The sequence below is a fragment of the Podarcis liolepis genome, assembly GCF_965112155.1.
Source record: "Podarcis liolepis genome assembly, chromosome: 1".
NCBI classification, from domain to species: Eukaryota; Metazoa; Chordata; class Lepidosauria; order Squamata; family Lacertidae; genus Podarcis; species Podarcis liolepis.
In genome coordinates, this window is record NC_139554.1 from 119,853,807 (window position 1) to 119,872,459 (window position 18,653).

Below are 18,653 nucleotides of genomic sequence, written 5' to 3' on the forward strand. Positions count from 1 at the left end.
TCCTCAAATCGTTTTGTGACCCTGCCATCAATCACGCCAGAAATAGTTGTGTCTGCATTCCATTCAAAACAAAGTCTAGTGTCAGTTTCAAAGTTCTAGGGGTCAGGCCAGATTAGAATGAAGCTTTGATGTACAGTCCTTTTAAATTCAGGGTCAGACTATTTCTATACAACTTGACTCGTGTGTGTGTGTGTGTGTGTGTGTGGAAAGTATACTCCAAAAAATGACAAAAAAAACCAAAAGTGTGAAAAACGGTTTGTATTTTATGCAAACAAATATTTTACAAATATTTAACAAAGATTTAAAATCACACTGCTATCTCTTAGAAAAACTCCCAGGAATACAGTAAAGAGAATTCAACTCTACTGGAAAGCAAAGTGCTCAGAGCAACATTCATACAATTTCCACAAAAGTGCATAAAACGGTTAATGTAAAAAGCATTTCCTGTACACTGTAAAAAGGACTCGGAAAGCATGTTAGCACATATGGCATTGTCAGTCGCTACCGATCATCAAAGCAGTTTTTACAAGATCATACAGTAAGAAGCCTTTTTACAAAAACAGATATATTTTTTTAATAAAAAAGTACACTTTCCCAGTAAAAGATACTTTGAGATAATATATATATAATCTCGAGTGCATAAGAATATCAACTCTATAAAACATTTAAAGTTGTCCATTATGTGCCACAATCCAACAAGCCTGTGAGCTGAAGTGGGCATCTGAAGGTAGATCACCCTACTGAGTGCAATTCATGCTGGCTGAAAGGTGAGGAACGTAAAGCTACATCCAGCGCACCATGTGCTGGCCATGTGATGCTACAGCACGGCAGCCTCGACACCACCCGGCATGGAGAAAGCAGCTGCATGGCGCAACCTGCTTGGGTACATGAGAATCTGATCCAAGGGCGCGTTCCTTACATTTCAGTCAGCATGGACTATTCATCACTTGCTAACATGTTACGTTCAATAGGTCTGATTTCTCAAAAAATATTAAGCATACGCATGACTTAAAAGCACACATGCACACAAATCAGAACGCCTCTTATTTGAGCCCCACGGGAATGAGTTTCTTCTGCAAATTCCCATTTATTTCAGGTGAATAATTTCTTAGCTACAATCTTTATAGATTTTTTTGTTTTCCTGACGTTAGTGGACTAAACAAAAATAAGTGGTTGGTATTTTTCAGCTTAAGGATCTGTACGCATTTTGAACTTTTTTTTTTTAAAGGGCCAGTGTAATGCTTTCACACTTTTTAATATCAAACACGCAAAGCCATCTCATGTATCTTCCCCTTAACACTATGGAATCAAGTTTCGTAAATAGGATGTAAGGCCCTAGGCTTTACAATGCTATATTCGTACCTGCTACTCTCGGTGCCTAAGAAGTGCTGCAAATATATTCTACAATATCGTTCACTATTCCTTATTCCAAAGAGCATACTTAAAACAATAAAGGCATTTCTTCCAAGAACAACCATCACAGAAAGACAGATTTTGGTGGCAAACCCATTGAAATTAATGAGCACGGCTAAGTTAGGTCCATTAATTTTAATAGGTCTACTCTTGAGTAAAGCACATAACTCTTTTGCTCATTTGTGTAACGTTTTGGTCATGTTTCTTGGCAATTTCATTAAAGACAAAATATAGTACATCTATGTTACATTGGGGGATCACTGATTATATTACAGAGGATGCAATAGTTATTTAAAACTGGTTTTAATTTCTTTGTTCCAAATCCGCATGAATTTTATTTTATTTTTTTGGAGGGGGGGAGGCGGAATCAGAACAAAATTCATTCTCATTCAATTTGTCTTTTGATTTATCGTATTTATCTTTTATTTATTTTTATTTTTAACTATCATACTTACAAAAAAAACACTACTCAGGAGATCTCCCCTTAAATAAATAAGCTATGCCACTTCTAACTGGGGAAAAGCCACACGTGATCATGTGCCCAAAGGCAAAACAGTTTGAGAAGCATTGAGGTGGAGCGTTGAGCACCACTTTTAAGAGGTACCAGCTACCCCTGACCCATAATAAAGCATATATATATATGTACATGGACAGGAAAAACAAGCGCTGGCAGCAGTAAGTGACACTCTCTCTAGACACTTGACGCATCACAAGCTGGTGGGTCGTCAGACACCGATTTTGGCACAGGGGTACAGCAGAGAAAGACATTCCTCCCCAGGGTTTTATGGGCAAACCGGAAGTACATGAGATGGCCCATTGCAACGAAGGAAACAGAAATAAGCACCAGCAATCCGAAGGCTTCTGGGTTAGGAGCTAGGATGACCATGATAAAATGCAGGAGATCCAGAAGGTAATTCATGGAGTTTTGGACGCCATTTATGATACCTCTTTCTGATTCTATCACGTTTTCTTGCAGCAACTGCGTGACGGTCAGGTCAAAAGACCACAGTCCTGTTAAGACAAATACAAAGGGAATTTGTTCAGTTCCTGCTTGGGGGGCAAAAAAAGGAAAGCCACACAAGATATCTCATGTATCTCCAAAAGTTAAAAGACCTTCTTTTCTACAGCTGATTTGCAAATGTTGAGACCATTTCCATGCCTTAATGAAATGAACCAAGGTACAGTGGTACCTTGGGTTAAGTACTTAATTCGTTCTGGAGGTCCTTTCTTAACCTGAAACTGTTCTTAACCTGAAGCACCACTTTAGCTAATGGGGCCTCCTGCTACTGCTGCACCACCGGAGCACGATTTCTGTTCTTATCCTGAAGCAAAGTTCTTAACCCGAGGTAATTATTTCTGGATTAGCGGAGTCTGTAACCTGAAGCGTATGTAACCTGAAGCTTATGTAACCTGAGGTACCACTGTAAAACTCATGCCTATTTTTTGCCTCTAAGTGAATTTTTCTTCTTCTGTATATAAGTATATTTTCTTCTTCTGTATATAAGTGTATATATGCCTAACCTATTCACCTCTTGGAAAAATAAAGAGATTGCTTGTTAACTGAGAATACAAACCAGTGTTTGTGTTTATCTGGAAATCAGTACTAAAGCATCAGATGGGGCTTACCTTCTAGAAGGCACATTTAAGATTGTAACTTAGATAATTAAGAAAGGATGTGAACTATCAAAACCTAAAAATATATGCAATGTGATCACTCTTTAACTATTCTCTCAACAACCCTTCTAGACTCCAGTACTAATGCACAGTTCTGCTTTGTTGTGAGATAATTCAGGGTGAATGTCAGTATAGTATATTTGCTTGGAAACTAGTTTCTGCCTTGCATGTTATGCAAAGATCATATATATGCAAGGAACGTGAACCTACAATTTTTGCACAAGCAATTCTACATCATATTTAGGCTACAATCCTTTCTCTTAAAATCTGATTTAAGCAAGAGGATCTTCCAACTACTGGAGAGGTCTAAATTGTTATTTAAAGCATCAGAAACAGTCATCTAAATGTCTAAAAGGAATATGGAGGCAGCTTGGTTTTTCCTGCTTCAAAGGGCAGAACCCAAACCAATGGATTCAAGTTACAGGAAAGCAGATTCTGACTCAACATCAGGAAGAACTTTCTGACGTAAGAGCTGTTTGACAGGGGAACAGACTCCCTCAGGAGCTGGACTCTCCTTCCTTGGAAGTTTTTAAGCAGAGGCTGGATGGCCATCTGTCATGGATGATTTAGTTGAGATTCCTGCATCTCAAGGGGTTGGGACTAGACGACCCTCGGGTACCCTCCCCGCCCTAGAATTTTATGATTCTCTGAGTTAACTTACCAATTCTCGCAGCAATGACTCCTGCAAACAGAAGGCTTACGGAGACAATAGGCACAGGGTTGGGAGCCAAACCCGGATCAGAAGTTGACTCATTGAACAAGGAAGGCATTCCAGTTGTAAAGGGCATTTCCAGGAGCTCGCCTTGAGGCGCCATAGTAGGCAACGGGTTACTTTCAAACAATCTAGCACTGATGTCAGCAAACGGGGAAACAGTCAGATCCAAAGGACTTCCAGGCATGAACACCGAAATCACACACAGGACGAGGGAAGCCAACTGGGCCACTCCAGAGATGATACCCGTACGAACCAGGCCACACCTGCGACGCAGCCAGGTGAAGGCGACAGTACCCAGGATTCCAGTTATGGCAGAACCCCCCATTAAGAGGCTTAGAGTGGAACCACTCAGTCCCTGAGTATATGCATAGCCAGTAGTAATGCAGTCAAAGCCTAGGACAGTCATGTAAAGGAACGCAAGGGCCATTCCTGCAAGGAACACCGGCTGGTTGTAGTAGGCCACCCATCCGTCCCGGAACGTACTGAAAGGCTCGGCCATCCGAGAAAGACAGCTAACTTCTTCCTCCAGTTTGGGCTCAAAGACAGCCATGTCTTTCTCGCCAATTAACTGGACTCCTTCGTTGGGCTTTGACTCGCCATCTGTGGACCGAGACAAGAGTTAAGTACTGCCAAGGAAAAACATTGTATTGTGCCATTACTTTATTTCAACAGCGGTTCGTCAAACTACAGCTAGAAGTCCTGTTAGCAAGAACTCCTGTGAGCAAGGAGAACTCAGGAGAGCCTACATGCTTTCTGCCACTCAACAGACCATTCAGCTGCACCCAGATCTTAAGTATCTGGCTTAAACCAAAGAATGTGGATCATTAGGACAGTAGCAGTGTTTGACACTGCGCTAGTTTTGCCATTTCATTTCATTTGTCTGTTTTAATGGATTTTGTTTTTTGTTTTTTAAAAAAGGACATCACTTTGGTATTTTCCTACAATGAAAGGTAGATGATGATGATGATGATGATGATTACAAAAAACAATATTCAAGAATATATTTAACTCATTTTAAAAGGATCAGCTTTTGAAGGAATATATTTGTGACTGGCAGATGCACTTGGCAGATGGAATTAGAAGGTGATCACTAAGTGCCGACAGAGGCAGGAGTGATAGTAATATGTATGGAATCCACCTGTAGGAAACAAGCAAGTTTAACATTTCCAAACAAATTCAAAAGACCTTTTTGTAGTGCAATCCATTTTGGAAGCATTCTATGAAAAGAGAGGGACTGGGGCTGCAACTCTTCACACAGTGAGAGAGTAAGTCTCCTTCAACTCAATAGGGCTTGCTTTTGGGAAGCTGTACGTAGGTTTGTACCTTATAGGTCATTTCTATTTGGCCAAATACACTCCTTGGAAATACTGGTACCTTTCTGCATGTTCAGCTGCTTCAGTTCTGACTCCTCAACCTTTGAACTGGATTTATGAGCCAAAGCAGGAGTTTTCTGGTAAACTTTCCACAGCAGCATATATTCTGCACACATGGAAATCAAGTTCCACCCAGAAATGAATCCGCAGCCAATCACAGGTGATCCAAAGGTCATTATCTGCCCAACAGCCATTGGGGCCAAGATATTGGTCAGCTGGTCAATTCTTCGTATTGTAGCATTCATATCTGTAAGGGAACATTGGAAAACGCAAAATCGATACTTGATATAGAAGCTGGGAAACCCAAATTCAATACTATTTACTTGCACACAAAGATCTCCTAAAGATTTCAATAAAATTTACTGCAAACAAGTAAGCCTTGATTCAGAGGCCAACACTCAGACTTTCTATATTATATACTATCCTTTTGTTTTCCTCCTCATACTGCCCCAGAAACTTCTTAAATAATCATACATACACAGATCATTGTTATTTTTTTAAGTACAAACAGGCCAGAAGCTCCTCAAAGACTTGGCAGCACAACTGAATTACAGCAAAAAGTATGTAGCTTCTCACATTTCCTCTCTCTTCAAATGTACCTGTAGCCCTGTACAGTAAAGATAGCAACCGCAGTCTTTTGGCTCCACCACCTCATCTCCAATAGTCTTAACATACAATTTCTGTTGGATTACTGTGCAGAGATTCTCCTGCAGGTGCTCTCAGTGATCAAGCGGGGATATAAGGGTTCAGGCGATCCCTGAGATATCCTGGACCTAAGTTGTTCAGGGCTCTGTAAATTCATACAACCACCTTCAACCTGGACAACAACACATAACACCAGTGAAAACGGCTAAACTGGCTACCCATCTACTACCAAGCCGGGTTCAAGCTCCTTGTATTAATTTACAAAGCCCTGAACAGCTTAAGTCCAGGCAACCTAAGGGCTCTGCCTGAACCTTTACATCCCAGTTTGATCTCTGAGATCATCTATAGGAGGTGTTGTTGCTTGTCCCCCGAGTTGGTGAGGCTCATTGGTTATGGACAAGAAACAGTGTCACCAGCCCAGCCCTGTGGAATGTTCTTCCAAAATATGCAGCAGGTGTCTTCTATTTTGACCGTCAGACGATTGCTGAAAAGTTTTCTTTGTTCCCATGCTTCTGCAGACAATTAAGACGAACACTTTCTGCAACAGTTGCCTGATTATCTTTGTGAATTTGTTTGCATGGTTTTTGTTGTGTATATGTAATTGTTGCAAACCACTTTAGTGTGTTTTTTTTAAAAAAATGAAGTTGTGGTATACAGGTGTTGTTGCTTTTTAACCTTTAAATAAATAAAGGCACTTCAAGTCCAAACATGTACAAGCAACTAAAATCAACAGAATGCGGTCTAGATTGTTGAAACATCCTGGAGCTTACTGACTCCATCTGCGCAGGCTTACGACTGGGGTTTAAGGCTTGCCATATGGCAACACAGTTCACCTCTCTTACAACAGAGGATATTGGCAAGAACTCATCGCACCTGGTAAAATTAGATTGATGCTTACCCTTGTACTACTGCAAGAAATATTTTCGTAGTAAAAATGTGACAAAGTATTGATTCTAAACACAGCTGTGTAAAAAGTTCTGTGTTTGTTCAACCTTGGCAGTGGAATAGCTGAACTATAACAAGGGCCACAGAGCATAATGTCTACATGACCAACTGATAATCCACTTATTATAATTAGCTACTCTCCTGCTCTCTCTGAACAAGAAAGAGAAGGGAAGAGAAACAAATATAATCTGCCCTTTATAACCTGATGTTGACTCACGACTCCTATAACACAGAAAAATGTGCTGATTTCAGCTAGTTTAAAGCCAAGTATACAGAGTAAAATAGTTTTTAAGATAACCAAAACCCAATAATACATCACCTGCTAATTTGCTCCTGTTTTCACCCGCAACAACGACGACCCAGTCTCTCTGTATGGTAATTGATGTGGCAGTGCTGGCTAGATTTGCAATGTTTGCTATTGTGATGACTAGGATATAGCAAAGGGTCTGCAGGAATGGAAAGAGACGTTCAAGCATAAGGAAAACAAATCAACCACTCTCCCTCAAACTGCTAAATTACAATTTACTTCTTGTTTACTTCTTGCCCACAACCATTGTCTGCTAGCAGATGTATCTTCCACTGCCTCAAAAACCATCCTTTGTCTTCTCTTCCCTCTGTGTGGACATAAAACTAGAGCGATCCAAAACCATTAAGGTATAGCAGGTATCCCCATTTGGCCAGCCAGGCCATTATGGCCAAGCCACACCCACCTGCCCAACAGGTAAAGTCATGGCTGGACCAAAAAGGGATTTGCAGGTACTGCTGATCAGCTGATTGATGATGCCTTCCAGAGGTGCTTTGAAGTCCTGACCATCAACGGATTGTTGGGGCTTCAAAGCACAGTGCTCTCTACAAATACCGCCAGATGGTTTAAAAGATCCCAGCACAGCCCAAGCTGCCCTAGTGCCTACAGATTTATTTATTTTTAAACCAGTGTTTTTTCCCCCCCCCTCTCTCTCCTTAAAGAAGGCTTGAATACATTATGACATCAGGTGATAGACAGGCATGTTGTTCACCTGCCCAAGTTGGCCTATAGCAGGCTGAGAGAGATAAGGAACTGGCCAGTTCCTCACCCCTAGTATAAAGAAAAGAGTGTCCTTGAAAGCTGGACCATTGTTCAGTTCAGATAATCCATCAAACCATGATGTGTGAGATCATGAATGTGGCTTAACCTTGAGTTTCTTGTTCTGGCTTGGCAGGCAAGGACTAATCATAGTTTGCTGGTTTAAAAGCCTTCCTCTTCTGAAAAAGGAACTCTGAGAACGCCTCACCAGATTTTGAGAGCCCCCCCGCAAATGACGCCACTGGTAACCACACAGAGTACTGAAGTTCATGTTTAACAGTGCAAACCTATACATTACGGCTGGGGAACCTGAGTCCCTCCATATCTTGTTGGACTCCCAACAGCCCTAGTCATAATGGCCTGTTGTGAGGGTTGATAGGAGTTGTGGTCTACCAACACCTGAAGGGACATAACTTCCCCACTCCTGCTGTGCGTGTCCACTCAAGAGAAAATGTCACTGTCTACTCAAAGGTAAGCATGTATAAAGGTAAAGGTAAAGGGACCCCTGACCGTTAATTCCAGTCACGGACAATTCTGGGGTTGCGGCGCTCATCTCGCTTTACTGGCCGAGGGAGCCGGCGTTTGTCCGCAGGCAGTTTTTCCAGGTCATGTGGCCAGCATGACTAAGCCACTTCTGGCAAACCAGAGCAGCACACAGAAACGCCCTTTACCTTCCCGCCGGAGCAGTACCTATTTATCTACTTGCACTGGCATGCTTTCAAACTGCTAGGTTGGCAGGAGCAGGGACTGAGCAACGGGAGCTCACCCTGTCACGGGGATTCGAACCGCTAACCTTCTGATCAGCGAGCCCTAAGCTCTGTAGTTTAGACCACAGCGCCACCCACGTCCCTTAAGCATGTATAAGATTGCTTTACTATTGATCTAGGATGGGACCAACCTTATTGGCCTAGCAAGAGGAAATCCATTTAAGCACTGACAACAGACTATATTCGATTGAATCCATTAAGTATTGTGACATCAAAAAGCTTCAGGCTGACTGAAAAGGCAACAGTGCTATCATAATCAAATGTTTATCAATGGTTTTTTGGATAAAAATGATGAGGTTTGTGCACTTACCAGAAGCCACCCATGATATAGAGCCAAAAGCTGAGTCTTAAACAGGAAGACCATCATCAGAAGGATGCCACACAAGATGACCGATGCATTCTGCACAATTAAGGATGTCTGGGCCACTGTTTAGGATGAAGGGAGAGGAGGGAAATTGCAATTTAGGTCATGCCAACAATAACAATAGGAAATATGCAACCATTGGAAGACCTTGCATCTTTTCAGGCAACTTTCTCTTCAATATTTAAAGCAAAACATGTTTCGTGTTTACAGACTCCTGGCTTCTGTTATTTCTCCCAGCACTTTGAGGGGCAAAAAAGGGGGGAGTGGGTGCATAAGACCAACACTTGGTTGAGATTGCTCCCTAGGATATAACACCCGCAAGTCTAAAGAAATTAAAATATGACTCTAAATGAAGAAGACATTTGGTAAGAATTATGTTGAAGCTGTCTGGCTTGCTCCACCAGCAAGAGTAACTACGCCTTCGCTGAGTAACCCCCTTGGGCTTAGTGTTCAAACATGGAGTAATTGTTCACCCATTGGGCCCTGCCTTCAAAACAAAGGCATAATTTTTTAAAATGCTAACGCCTCAGCCGAGGAGGAAACACCTAGCATGAGTAGCTGAAATGTACTACTAATGGCAGTAATTATTTAAAATTAGCTTTAAGCAGGTCACATAATTATACTGTCTGCAAAATGCTTAGTCCAAGAGACAAGGCATATGAATTTTGCAGAGAATATGTGACCATTACAGCCCTGCCACACAGGTTTTATAAAGAGGATAGGCCTTGTTGTACACAGTGGTACTTGCTTCTGAGTAAACCTGGATAGAACTCTGCGAGCTTGCAGAGTTATTCTTTACCAGCTCCGAATGAGATACTAATCAAACTTTCAATGCCTCTAGCATTTTATTCAAATATTCTACACCTTGATAAGGCTCATCATTTTCAGACTGGCATAAAATTAACTAAGCCATACTCAGAGTAGGCCTACTGAAATCAACGGGCATACATTAGTTGTGTCTATTGCTTTTAGCAGCTGTACACTGAAGTTGAGATACAACCCAGTGCCACATGGGTGAGGGGAATGCTTGAAAACTTGCAATCATCATCATCATCTATTTAGAAAGTAAACATTGGCGTAAGCCATTTTAACACCTTCCATCTTGTTTTCTGTGATTTGGGGTCCACTTAACACATGTCAACATTCTTCATCAAAACCACTAAAACATGACTAACCTTTGAGCCTTGGGTTCTTGTCTACCCAGTCTCCAATAATGGCTCCCAGAAGAAGAACTGAACCTGCCACAACCAGCCCATAAACAGCAGTCAAGAGCAGACTGTTTCCGTACAGTTCAACCAGGAAGACCGACACTGCAAAGTGCCACATACGATCTCCCTAGAGGGGGGGGGAAGAGATTCAGTTTAATACTAAATTATGTGCTGCACATAACAATTTAGGGCAGAGCTTTCCAAACCTTTCATGTCGGCGACACACTTTTTAGACATGCATCATTTCGCGACACACTAATTCAGTTTTACTAGCAAACCAGTGGGCTACCTGCTCCCTTTGCAGCCCTGGGAGGAGCGCAGGGAGCGTTCACGGGACACACCTACAAACTGCAGCCGACACACTAATGTGTTGTGACACACATTTTGGAAAGCTCTGCTTTAGGGTGTCTATAAAGTATCCAAGAGTGTCTTCCCCATATTTTTGGGTAAGACGCTCCCCGTGAATCTCCTTCCTTGAGGGGACCCACCTTCTTGCCCTTGTCACCATTGCCCTTTCCCCGGCAAGGGACTAAAAAGACAACCTAAACACAAAACGAATAAACGAAGGCACCAGACAACTACCCTCCTTTATTATCTCCCACGCTGAAGTTCCTTGCATCCTTCTCATTGGTTACCTGAACTGTAATAACCCAACATCCTCCTCCTTCACAGCACTTTAACTCCAACATTGGTTTCTTGGAAGTTGGAGCCCTTGAAACTGTTCCAACTCTGCTTGAAGTTGACTAGATTTCAACTTCTATATATGTAGAACCCAATAAATCCTGCAAGCGCTGCAATGGAAACTTCCCCATTATCCTAGCAACTGCGATAGCAGATGAGCTCTGATGAAATGCCCGTAACTGTTTTACAGTTACTCAAATAAATATACAGAACAGGAGCTTGGGTGGCATAATAAATCTGCTGTTGAAAAAACCAGAAACCCAGTAGTTCCCTCATCTGTCACAAAGCAATAGCTGTGTACCAGACAGGTTACTCCTACAGTAATCCTTAATTTGCACTGGACAGGTTACATTGCGGGCAATGGGACTGTTACACAGTAAGTCAATTATTGCCTGTGACCCCCATTATCTGAGTGGAAGGGTCATGTCGTCTAATGACCCTTTAAAGGCCATCTGTCAGAGAAGCTAGCTAAGGGGTGTCGCTGACGTTCATTTATTTGGTGATGTTCACATTTCAGCAATCTACCTTCCTCTGAAAAGTCCTAAATGTGTGTTCAGCAGATAAGTTTCTCACTTTGATAAGCAGCAGAAAGGGGGCAATTGCCGATAACAAACATGGAACGCAGAAGTGGGGCCAGCATTGAAATGTTGCAGTGAATGTGTGCTTCTCTTCAGTGTTCTAGCCAAGCCAGCCTCCACAATTCTCCATTCTATTGGTCCTACCAACCAGTCTGGCCCCCTCCAATATTCAGCCCACACTCTGTAGCCTCTAAACGTGCTCAGTCTTCACTGGGTTGTTTTGTGGTCCCTTTATCTAAGTCCCCACCACCTCCGCTGGAAATATTCTTTGGTATTTCTGAAAACCTTGAGACTCCCCTGAACACGCTGGTGCCTCCTCTCTTGTGTGTGGGTTGCGCCCTTTTGGCTACAAAAGCAACAACACTCACTTCTGAAAACACTGGGAACGGTTGTTTAATGCCTGAAAATAGCCAAGGGAGCAAGAAAAACAACAATCTGGTAACAACTAAACCAAAGGACCTATGGAAGACTTTAGCTAAGCGCATATGGGTAATGCCACACACTGCATTTTTGGGTGTGCATGTAAAGCTGTTCTTAAGTTGTAAATGTAATAAACCAATGCATATGAGTAAATACACTCACTGAGGAGCCACGTTTGACGTAAGTGCCCTTACTGATCATCCTGGGACTGAAAATATGAAACTACCCTAACTTGATATAGTTACTAGAAGCAGAATTTTCGTCTCTAAAAATGTAAGTTGTTTTGGCTGTTCCATAAAGGTCCTAGCTGAAGCCACAGGTGCAACCTGAGATTAAATGCTTAGTTATTGCTTGTGACAGCTGTCAGACTGAGCACAACATTCTCTTGGAGACAAAGGAGGAGTTCCTTGCCTCAAAACTAACAACCAAAAGCAAGCATGGATACAGTTGCCTGCAATATTTAAGCATCCTTTAATTCAAATATTTAAAGTCTTGGTTCCACAAAGTGTGTGACTGTGTGTGTGTATTGCTTCTGCAAAGTTAGCTACTTAAGAAAGTGTTTCTTTGCCTGTTTATTTTCTTATTAAGAGAGAAAAGCAGTGAGTCAGACACTAAGGCTGTCATGGGTGGCACAAACCAATTGTTAGCAAATTAAACTGGGGAAGTTAATTAGCTGCTTATGCCTTCATACGAACCCCATGCCTCAGAAGCAATTCCCAGTAAAAATAAATGAAACTACAAGGATTCCACCCTCTGCATACCCACATACAGGACAATCTGTTGTGATTCAGAACTTGCCTTGTCAGACAGAGGCATCGGGGTGCTATGTAGCAAAACTGGGGCATGGTTAGGTTAAACACCTACTGAACTGAAATGTTTTGTTTTGCTGATTTGCACCTAAGACACCTCTGGTTATAACCACAGACAATAATAATAATAATAATAATAATAATAATAATAATAATAATAATAATTTATACCCCGCCCATCTGGCTGGGTTTCCCCAGCCACTCTGGGTGGCTTCCAACAGAACAGTAAAATACAATAACCTATTAAACATTAAAAGCTTCCCTAAACAGGGCTGCCTTCAGATGTCTTCTAAAAATTTGGTAGTTATTTTTCTCTTTGACATCTGGTGGGAGGGCGTTCCACAGGGCGGGTGCCACTACCGAGAAGGCCCTCTGCCTGGTACCCTGTAACTTGGCTTCTCATAGCGAGGGAACCACCAGAAAGCCCTCAGCACTGGACCTCAGTGTCCAGGCAGAACGATGGAGGTGGAGACGCTCCTTCAGGTATACTGGACCGAGGCCGTTTAGGGCTCAAAAGAGCATACCTGCTGCCTCCACAACAACAGCCAAGATGTTCTTTCTGTACTACAGCACCACTCCACACATGCCTGAATTGCCACCATCTTTCAATGACCGATTTTTCTCCTCAAAAAAAGGGGGGTGGAGTTCTTTTTCCCTGGGAAAAGCAAGTGGCTTATGTGTGCTGAACTCTGAACTGAACTATAGAACCTATCTCTCTATCGCATCTTGAACAAAACATTCCAACCTCTCCCACCCGCAAATTCATGGTCAGTTAAGGACACAGAGGGGGTTTCATTAGATAGAGACCCTTTTAAAGTAGGGGTGAGGAACAGGAGGCTCTCCAGCTCCCATCAGTCCCAGCCAACATAGCCAACAGCCAGGGTTGAGCGGAGGTCCAACATATTTTAAGGACCAATCTACCTAAATTATAAGCCACAATTCTAGACACAGATGTGTGCAGGCAGAGCAGAAGGGTGTGCACAGCCAGAGGTTTAAAGAGCTGCTTATTACAGCTGGTCAACCAGCTGAACAAGCAAGCCCATTTTAAATGGAAAAAGCAGGTTCCAAGGTGAACAGCTACAGTGGAGCCATTCAAACAACCTTTGTGCTTTATGCATGTGCTTTGCCCATGATATGACAGCCAAGAATTACAATTTCAACCTGACACATTTAAAAAAAGCACATTTAGTGCTCCTCCTGAAATCCATGGGAGTTGCAAAACTTAACTCTAGCTAGATCATGCCCCAAGTATTTTATGATGAGTTTAGGGAAATTCTTTATTGCACTGAATAGTGAGATACTCACTTCCAACCAGGAATGGCCCAATAGATTTTTCTGCTTCAAAGGACAAGATGGCGCCCCATTCCACATAAAAAGAGCTGGTAGTTCAACCTTACTTCAGCACTGGTTAGTGGACAGTGTCTTCCATCGTGCCCAAGGGCAGCAGCCTGGGTTTAGGGTTTGGGGCCGAGTGAGTGGCACCCACACCTCTGTTCCTCAGTACCTGCCCAGTTCCCAGCATTTGCTGCCTTGCTCTGACTAATGGCAAAGCTGGCCCTGAGTGAACTATGGCCAAACTAAAGAGAGGTTTTGCTGAAACCCCAGTCCTAATCATGTGTGTCTTTTCACCTTCTTGCAATATCAACCTTAGTGGTTTTGTTGTGTCAGTTTAATGCCATGTTTGGTGGCACTGTGCTGATACAGATGTACTATATGCTGCCACAAAGATCATAAGCTCCGTGTTCCTGCATGACAGTCACTGGGGAACAGCATATAAAAATTAATTTAACTTGCCTTCTACAGAGAAAGAAAAAAGTTTGCCTTTTATTTGAATCAGGACAGAAGCTTCTCAGTTCACGTATGGGTTGTTTACTATTATTATTATTATTATTATTATTATTATTATTATTATTATTATTATTGCTCCTTGGAAATGCTGTGTCTTAACCATCCCCTTTTGCTAACAAACATTCTTCCTCATAAATCACTGATAATTTTATCATTTTTTTAAGCACATTTGCCCCAATTCAACACACTAGAGTTGCCTATGCAAACAAAATAAATATCTCTTGGTACGGGAAAGGAGAAAAATTCCAGCAACAACCATTATTATTATTATCATTATCTATACCCCGCCCATCCAGCTGTGCTTCCCCAGCCACTCTGGGCGACTTCCAACACATATAAAAACGTAATAAAAATTCAAACATTTTAAAAAAATCTTTAGACAACCAGGCCTTTGGATACTGCTGAAAATAAGTCAGAATATTGATATCAAAGCTCTTTAACAAAGCTGAGATCTACATTATTCTTCATTGAAAAGCATAGGCTCTGGTCCTAACAGAGCTGAAACCTGTGATGGGGCTTGCTAAAGAATTCAGGACCAATGTGTCAGAGCATATTTTATTAAATGTATTGTTGCACATTTTACCTGAATTGTGGCATGATATCACACAGCACAACCCCCTCTTGTTGATATATGCAACAGTTGTCCAGACCAGCCAAATGTATATTATCTACGGTTATACATTACTTACCCAAGTGGACAGGGAATGGCCAAGGTACAGTAGGAATTTTGCAGAGGTGAAATAACTGGCACAGGATCCTAAGATGGAAACAGAAGAGAGTTGTCATTTAAGTGTGTCCTGCCAATTTACTTTTCTTGTGCAGCTAGACCAGGGGTCAGAAAACTTTCAGCAGGCGGCCAGTCCACTGTCCCTCAAACCTTGGGGGGGGGCAGACTATATTTTGGAGAGAAAAAATGAACAAATTCCTTTGCCCCACAAAATCCTATGCATTTTAAATAAAAGCAGACATTCTACTCATGTAAAAGCACCAGGCAGGCCCCACAAATAACCGAGAGATGCATTTTAAATAAAAGGACACATTCTACTCATGTAAAAACACACTGATTTCCAGACCGTTCGCGGGCCGGATTTTGAAGGTGATTGGGCAGGATCCCGCCCCCGGGGCCTTAGTTTGACTACCCATGAGCTAGACAGTGTCCAAGCTTCTACCATCATCTCTGCCGTTGTTTAGCATTGTTACTTAGCTTAATAAATTTGAGTAAAGCACCAAGACAGCTTGACAACTACCTATAGGTTTCAGTCTTTGCTTAAAGAAATATCCACCTCCTTTAACACCAAGTTTTATTAACTGTCACAAGGCACTTAGTTTTTCCATCTATCTAGTCTGCCACATTTTTTTCAATCTATCTTGCAACCCGCTGCTGCCTTAGTCCCAATTTAATGTCCATGCATCCTCCGCCAGAATTATTTCATGTGCTACTCGGAAGCGCTGCTATGCAATTCCAATGGCAAAAAGTTATGAACAAAATTCCAACAGTGGTCCTACCTCTTTTCGACATAAAAGCCATCACAACTAACGCTACACATGCACTTTTCTAGGTTACAGGGATATGACCCTTTCAGCCAAGCTAACGAAAGCAGAAGTATGCAGATGTTTCTCTCTTCAGTGCGAAAAACACCACGAAGTTTCTCCTCTTCTTCAGCAACCTCATTTTATACCTCATGGTTGCAATCCAGCATTACCTGTGTGCCCTCTTCCCATGTAAGGGAATATAGCCTCCACAAAGCATAACACTTCTTCTCCCAGACATAGCCAGGATTCCAACGCATCTTGGATTTCTTCTCCTAAAGAATTCCTTCTCCTAAATAGGAGCTGGCTGCCAAAACATAGGAAGCTGCCTTAGACCACTGATCCATCTAGTTCGGCACCATCTTTCCTGACGGGCAGCGATTCTCCAGGTCTTCAGACATAGGACACCCACTGCCGTAACTGGAGTGGGGCCTTCTGCATCCAAGGCAGTCACCCCTCTACCAATGGGCTACGGGGGCCCTTCCTCAAACTGCTGAACTGTCCAGCAAAAGCAAGGTACAGTCGTACCTTAGTTCTCGAGCAGAATGCGTTTCAAGAGTCCGTTCAATTCCTGAAACCATTCGCGGCTTCCAATTGGCTGCATCCTGCAGCCAACTGGAAGCCGTGGCAGAAGTTTGGCTTCTGGAAATGGTTCAAAAACCAGAACACTCACTTCCAGTTTTCAATCGTTTGGGAGCCAAAATGTGTGAGTTCCAAGACGTTTGGCCACCAAGGTATGACTGTACTTTGCAAGAGTGCTTACAGCGCACCCATCAGCGCAGCGACTTTTGTTGCGGGCTGGGTGCATGCGCACCCACTACCAAACTCAGCACCCAGTGCCGGATTAAATCCTATGGAGGCCCCTGGGCAGTCGAAATATCACCAATTACCTCCTAGCAACTTTTATGAACTGGCAACACACCAACTCACAGAAAGCTTCGTTTCTGGAGCGGGTAACACCGAACTAAGAAAGCTTGGTTGCCATTTTTCCTTCAAGATCAAATCAGTATTATTTCGACCCCTTGTCGCAGGGCCCCCTCAAAGGTCCATAGGGGCCGGTGCCTCCTCTCTGCCTGTGTGGTAACGAGACACTGCGGGCAAGCGCCTGGCGCTGTGCGCGCAGAAGAGAATCCAGCGCAGCGCGCGCGCCTTTGCGCAAACTCCCTCCTTCCCCCGTGCGCGCAAGACCTCTCCATGACCCGCTTCCCCGCGTCAACAAGGCAGCCTGCGCTCGGCTGGCGACCGAGCCAGCCTCGCCACCTGCGCCCGTGCGCTCAGCCCGCGTCCCTCTCCGCGCTCGGCGACTCACCACAGCATCCTTGCTTGCTTTGCTGTTCTGCCATGGCTTATATATATCAGCTTGGCACCTCTGAGTTGTTGTTGTTTATAAAAATCTCTCCCCGGGAGGGGGGGGGGTCCTTTCCTCTCGGCGGCTTGTTGCTCTCGTGAGAGCGCGCGACAGAGGCGGGCCGGCAGACACGCGCGCACGCACACACACGCGACGAGCGCAGCGGCGAGCTCGGGGGTACCCAGGAGAGGAGAGCGGGGCAGAGCGCAGCGCCAAGAAGAAGAAGCGGACGAAACGGCCTAACCCCCGTGTTGCTCTTTCCAAACTTAGCTATCACTGTAGCTGAAGTTGGAAAGAAATGGCCTTATGGGCAGGTGGCCGCGACGCGACCGCTCCGCTGGGAATGGGGACCCCGCAAGGCGACCACCAAGTTCCTCTGGCCGCAGCTCCTCCTGCCCGAGCTGACCCCTTGGGCTCTGTCCTGGCGCTGTGGCGAGCCGACCCTTTATATAGAGGCGAGGGGCCGCGCGAAGGTGGAGGAGTTCCCCGGAGTCGCCTATCAGCGGCCGGCAGATCTGCATATCCCCTCCCGCCCGTCCTGACTGTGCGAGCTGCGCCTTCTGCAAGGGAGGAAGGGATGGCTTGGAAGGAGAGAGAGAGAGAGAAAGAAAGGAGAGAGAGGGCTGGTGCTTCTTTTGGGGAAGCCGGGACTGAGAGGAGGGGGGGCCTTTTATAGGGCTAGGAAGGCTGGCCGGAATCTCCACCCTGGAAGAGGTACATTATCTGCTCCCCGCAGGGCTTTGCAAATGACACCCTGCGACGCATAGCATCCTCCTGAGTCTCCTCCAGCGCTGCGCCTCAAAACAAAACTCAAGGACCACATTAGGAACGGCTTCCTAAGGGGGGGGGGTGATCCGGGGACCCTCTAAAGCCATGGTTCCCGACGTGGGGCAATTTGATTTTTAAGGGTGGGGGGAATTCGAGGATGAGTTATGAACAATGAGGTTTTTTTTATTTTATTTTTTGCATTTCTTCCTCCACGTGAATAGGACTTCACTTTTTGAATAATAAGAATTATATGTCATGGGGGGACAGGATTTTAGAGATGCTTAGGTGGGGCATGCCCCCCCCCAAAAAAGGTTGAGAACTACTGCTCTAAAGCAAATGGCCACCACTGAAAATATGGCACATTTGGTCTTTCTCACTCAAAAGCACCATCATTCCTGCTGGTTTCCCATAATTTTTTTTAATATACTTTTTATTTGATTTTATGAATATAAAATTATAACAATACAACCATACACATCCACATTTAAAGATTCTTCCGAATCT

At 43.6% G+C, this 18,653-nt stretch overlaps 1 protein-coding gene across 2 annotated transcripts; it reads right to left on the reverse strand.

The window, feature by feature from the left end:
* Positions 1-243: 243 nt before the first annotated feature.
* SLC40A1 (solute carrier family 40 member 1) lies at positions 244-17,815 on the reverse strand. Of its 2 annotated transcripts, XM_083468680.1 has the most exons (9): positions 17,449-17,815; positions 17,343-17,415; positions 15,193-15,260; positions 10,135-10,294; positions 8,906-9,021; positions 7,085-7,211; positions 5,177-5,422; positions 3,749-4,402; positions 244-2,424 (listed from the first exon to the last, which is right to left on the reverse strand). In XM_083468680.1, exons 2-9 carry the CDS (start codon positions 17,374-17,376, stop codon positions 2,105-2,107), a joined length of 1,725 nt encoding a protein of 574 aa, XP_083324806.1. In that variant the 5' UTR covers positions 17,377-17,415; positions 17,449-17,815; the 3' UTR covers positions 244-2,104. The 2 variants fall into 2 exon arrangements, with proteins under 2 accessions (XP_083324806.1, XP_083324805.1); XM_083468679.1 differs by having other exon boundaries at positions 17,343-17,815.
* Between the last annotated feature and the right edge of the window lie 838 nt (positions 17,816-18,653).

Excerpts from the sequence above, each read along its gene's own strand:
- SLC40A1 (XM_083468680.1), bottom strand. The coding sequence starts at position 17,376 with ATGGCAGAACAGCAAAGCAAGCAAGGATGCTGTG. Across the intron at positions 15,261-17,342 it reads AAGCAAGCAAGGATGCTGTG|GATCCTGTGCCAGTTATTTC; the intron begins GTGAGTCGCCGA and ends TTTCCATCTTAG. Across the intron at positions 9,022-10,134 it reads CAAGAACCCAAGGCTCAAAG|TGGCCCAGACATCCTTAATT; the intron begins GTTAGTCATGTT and ends CATCCTAAACAG.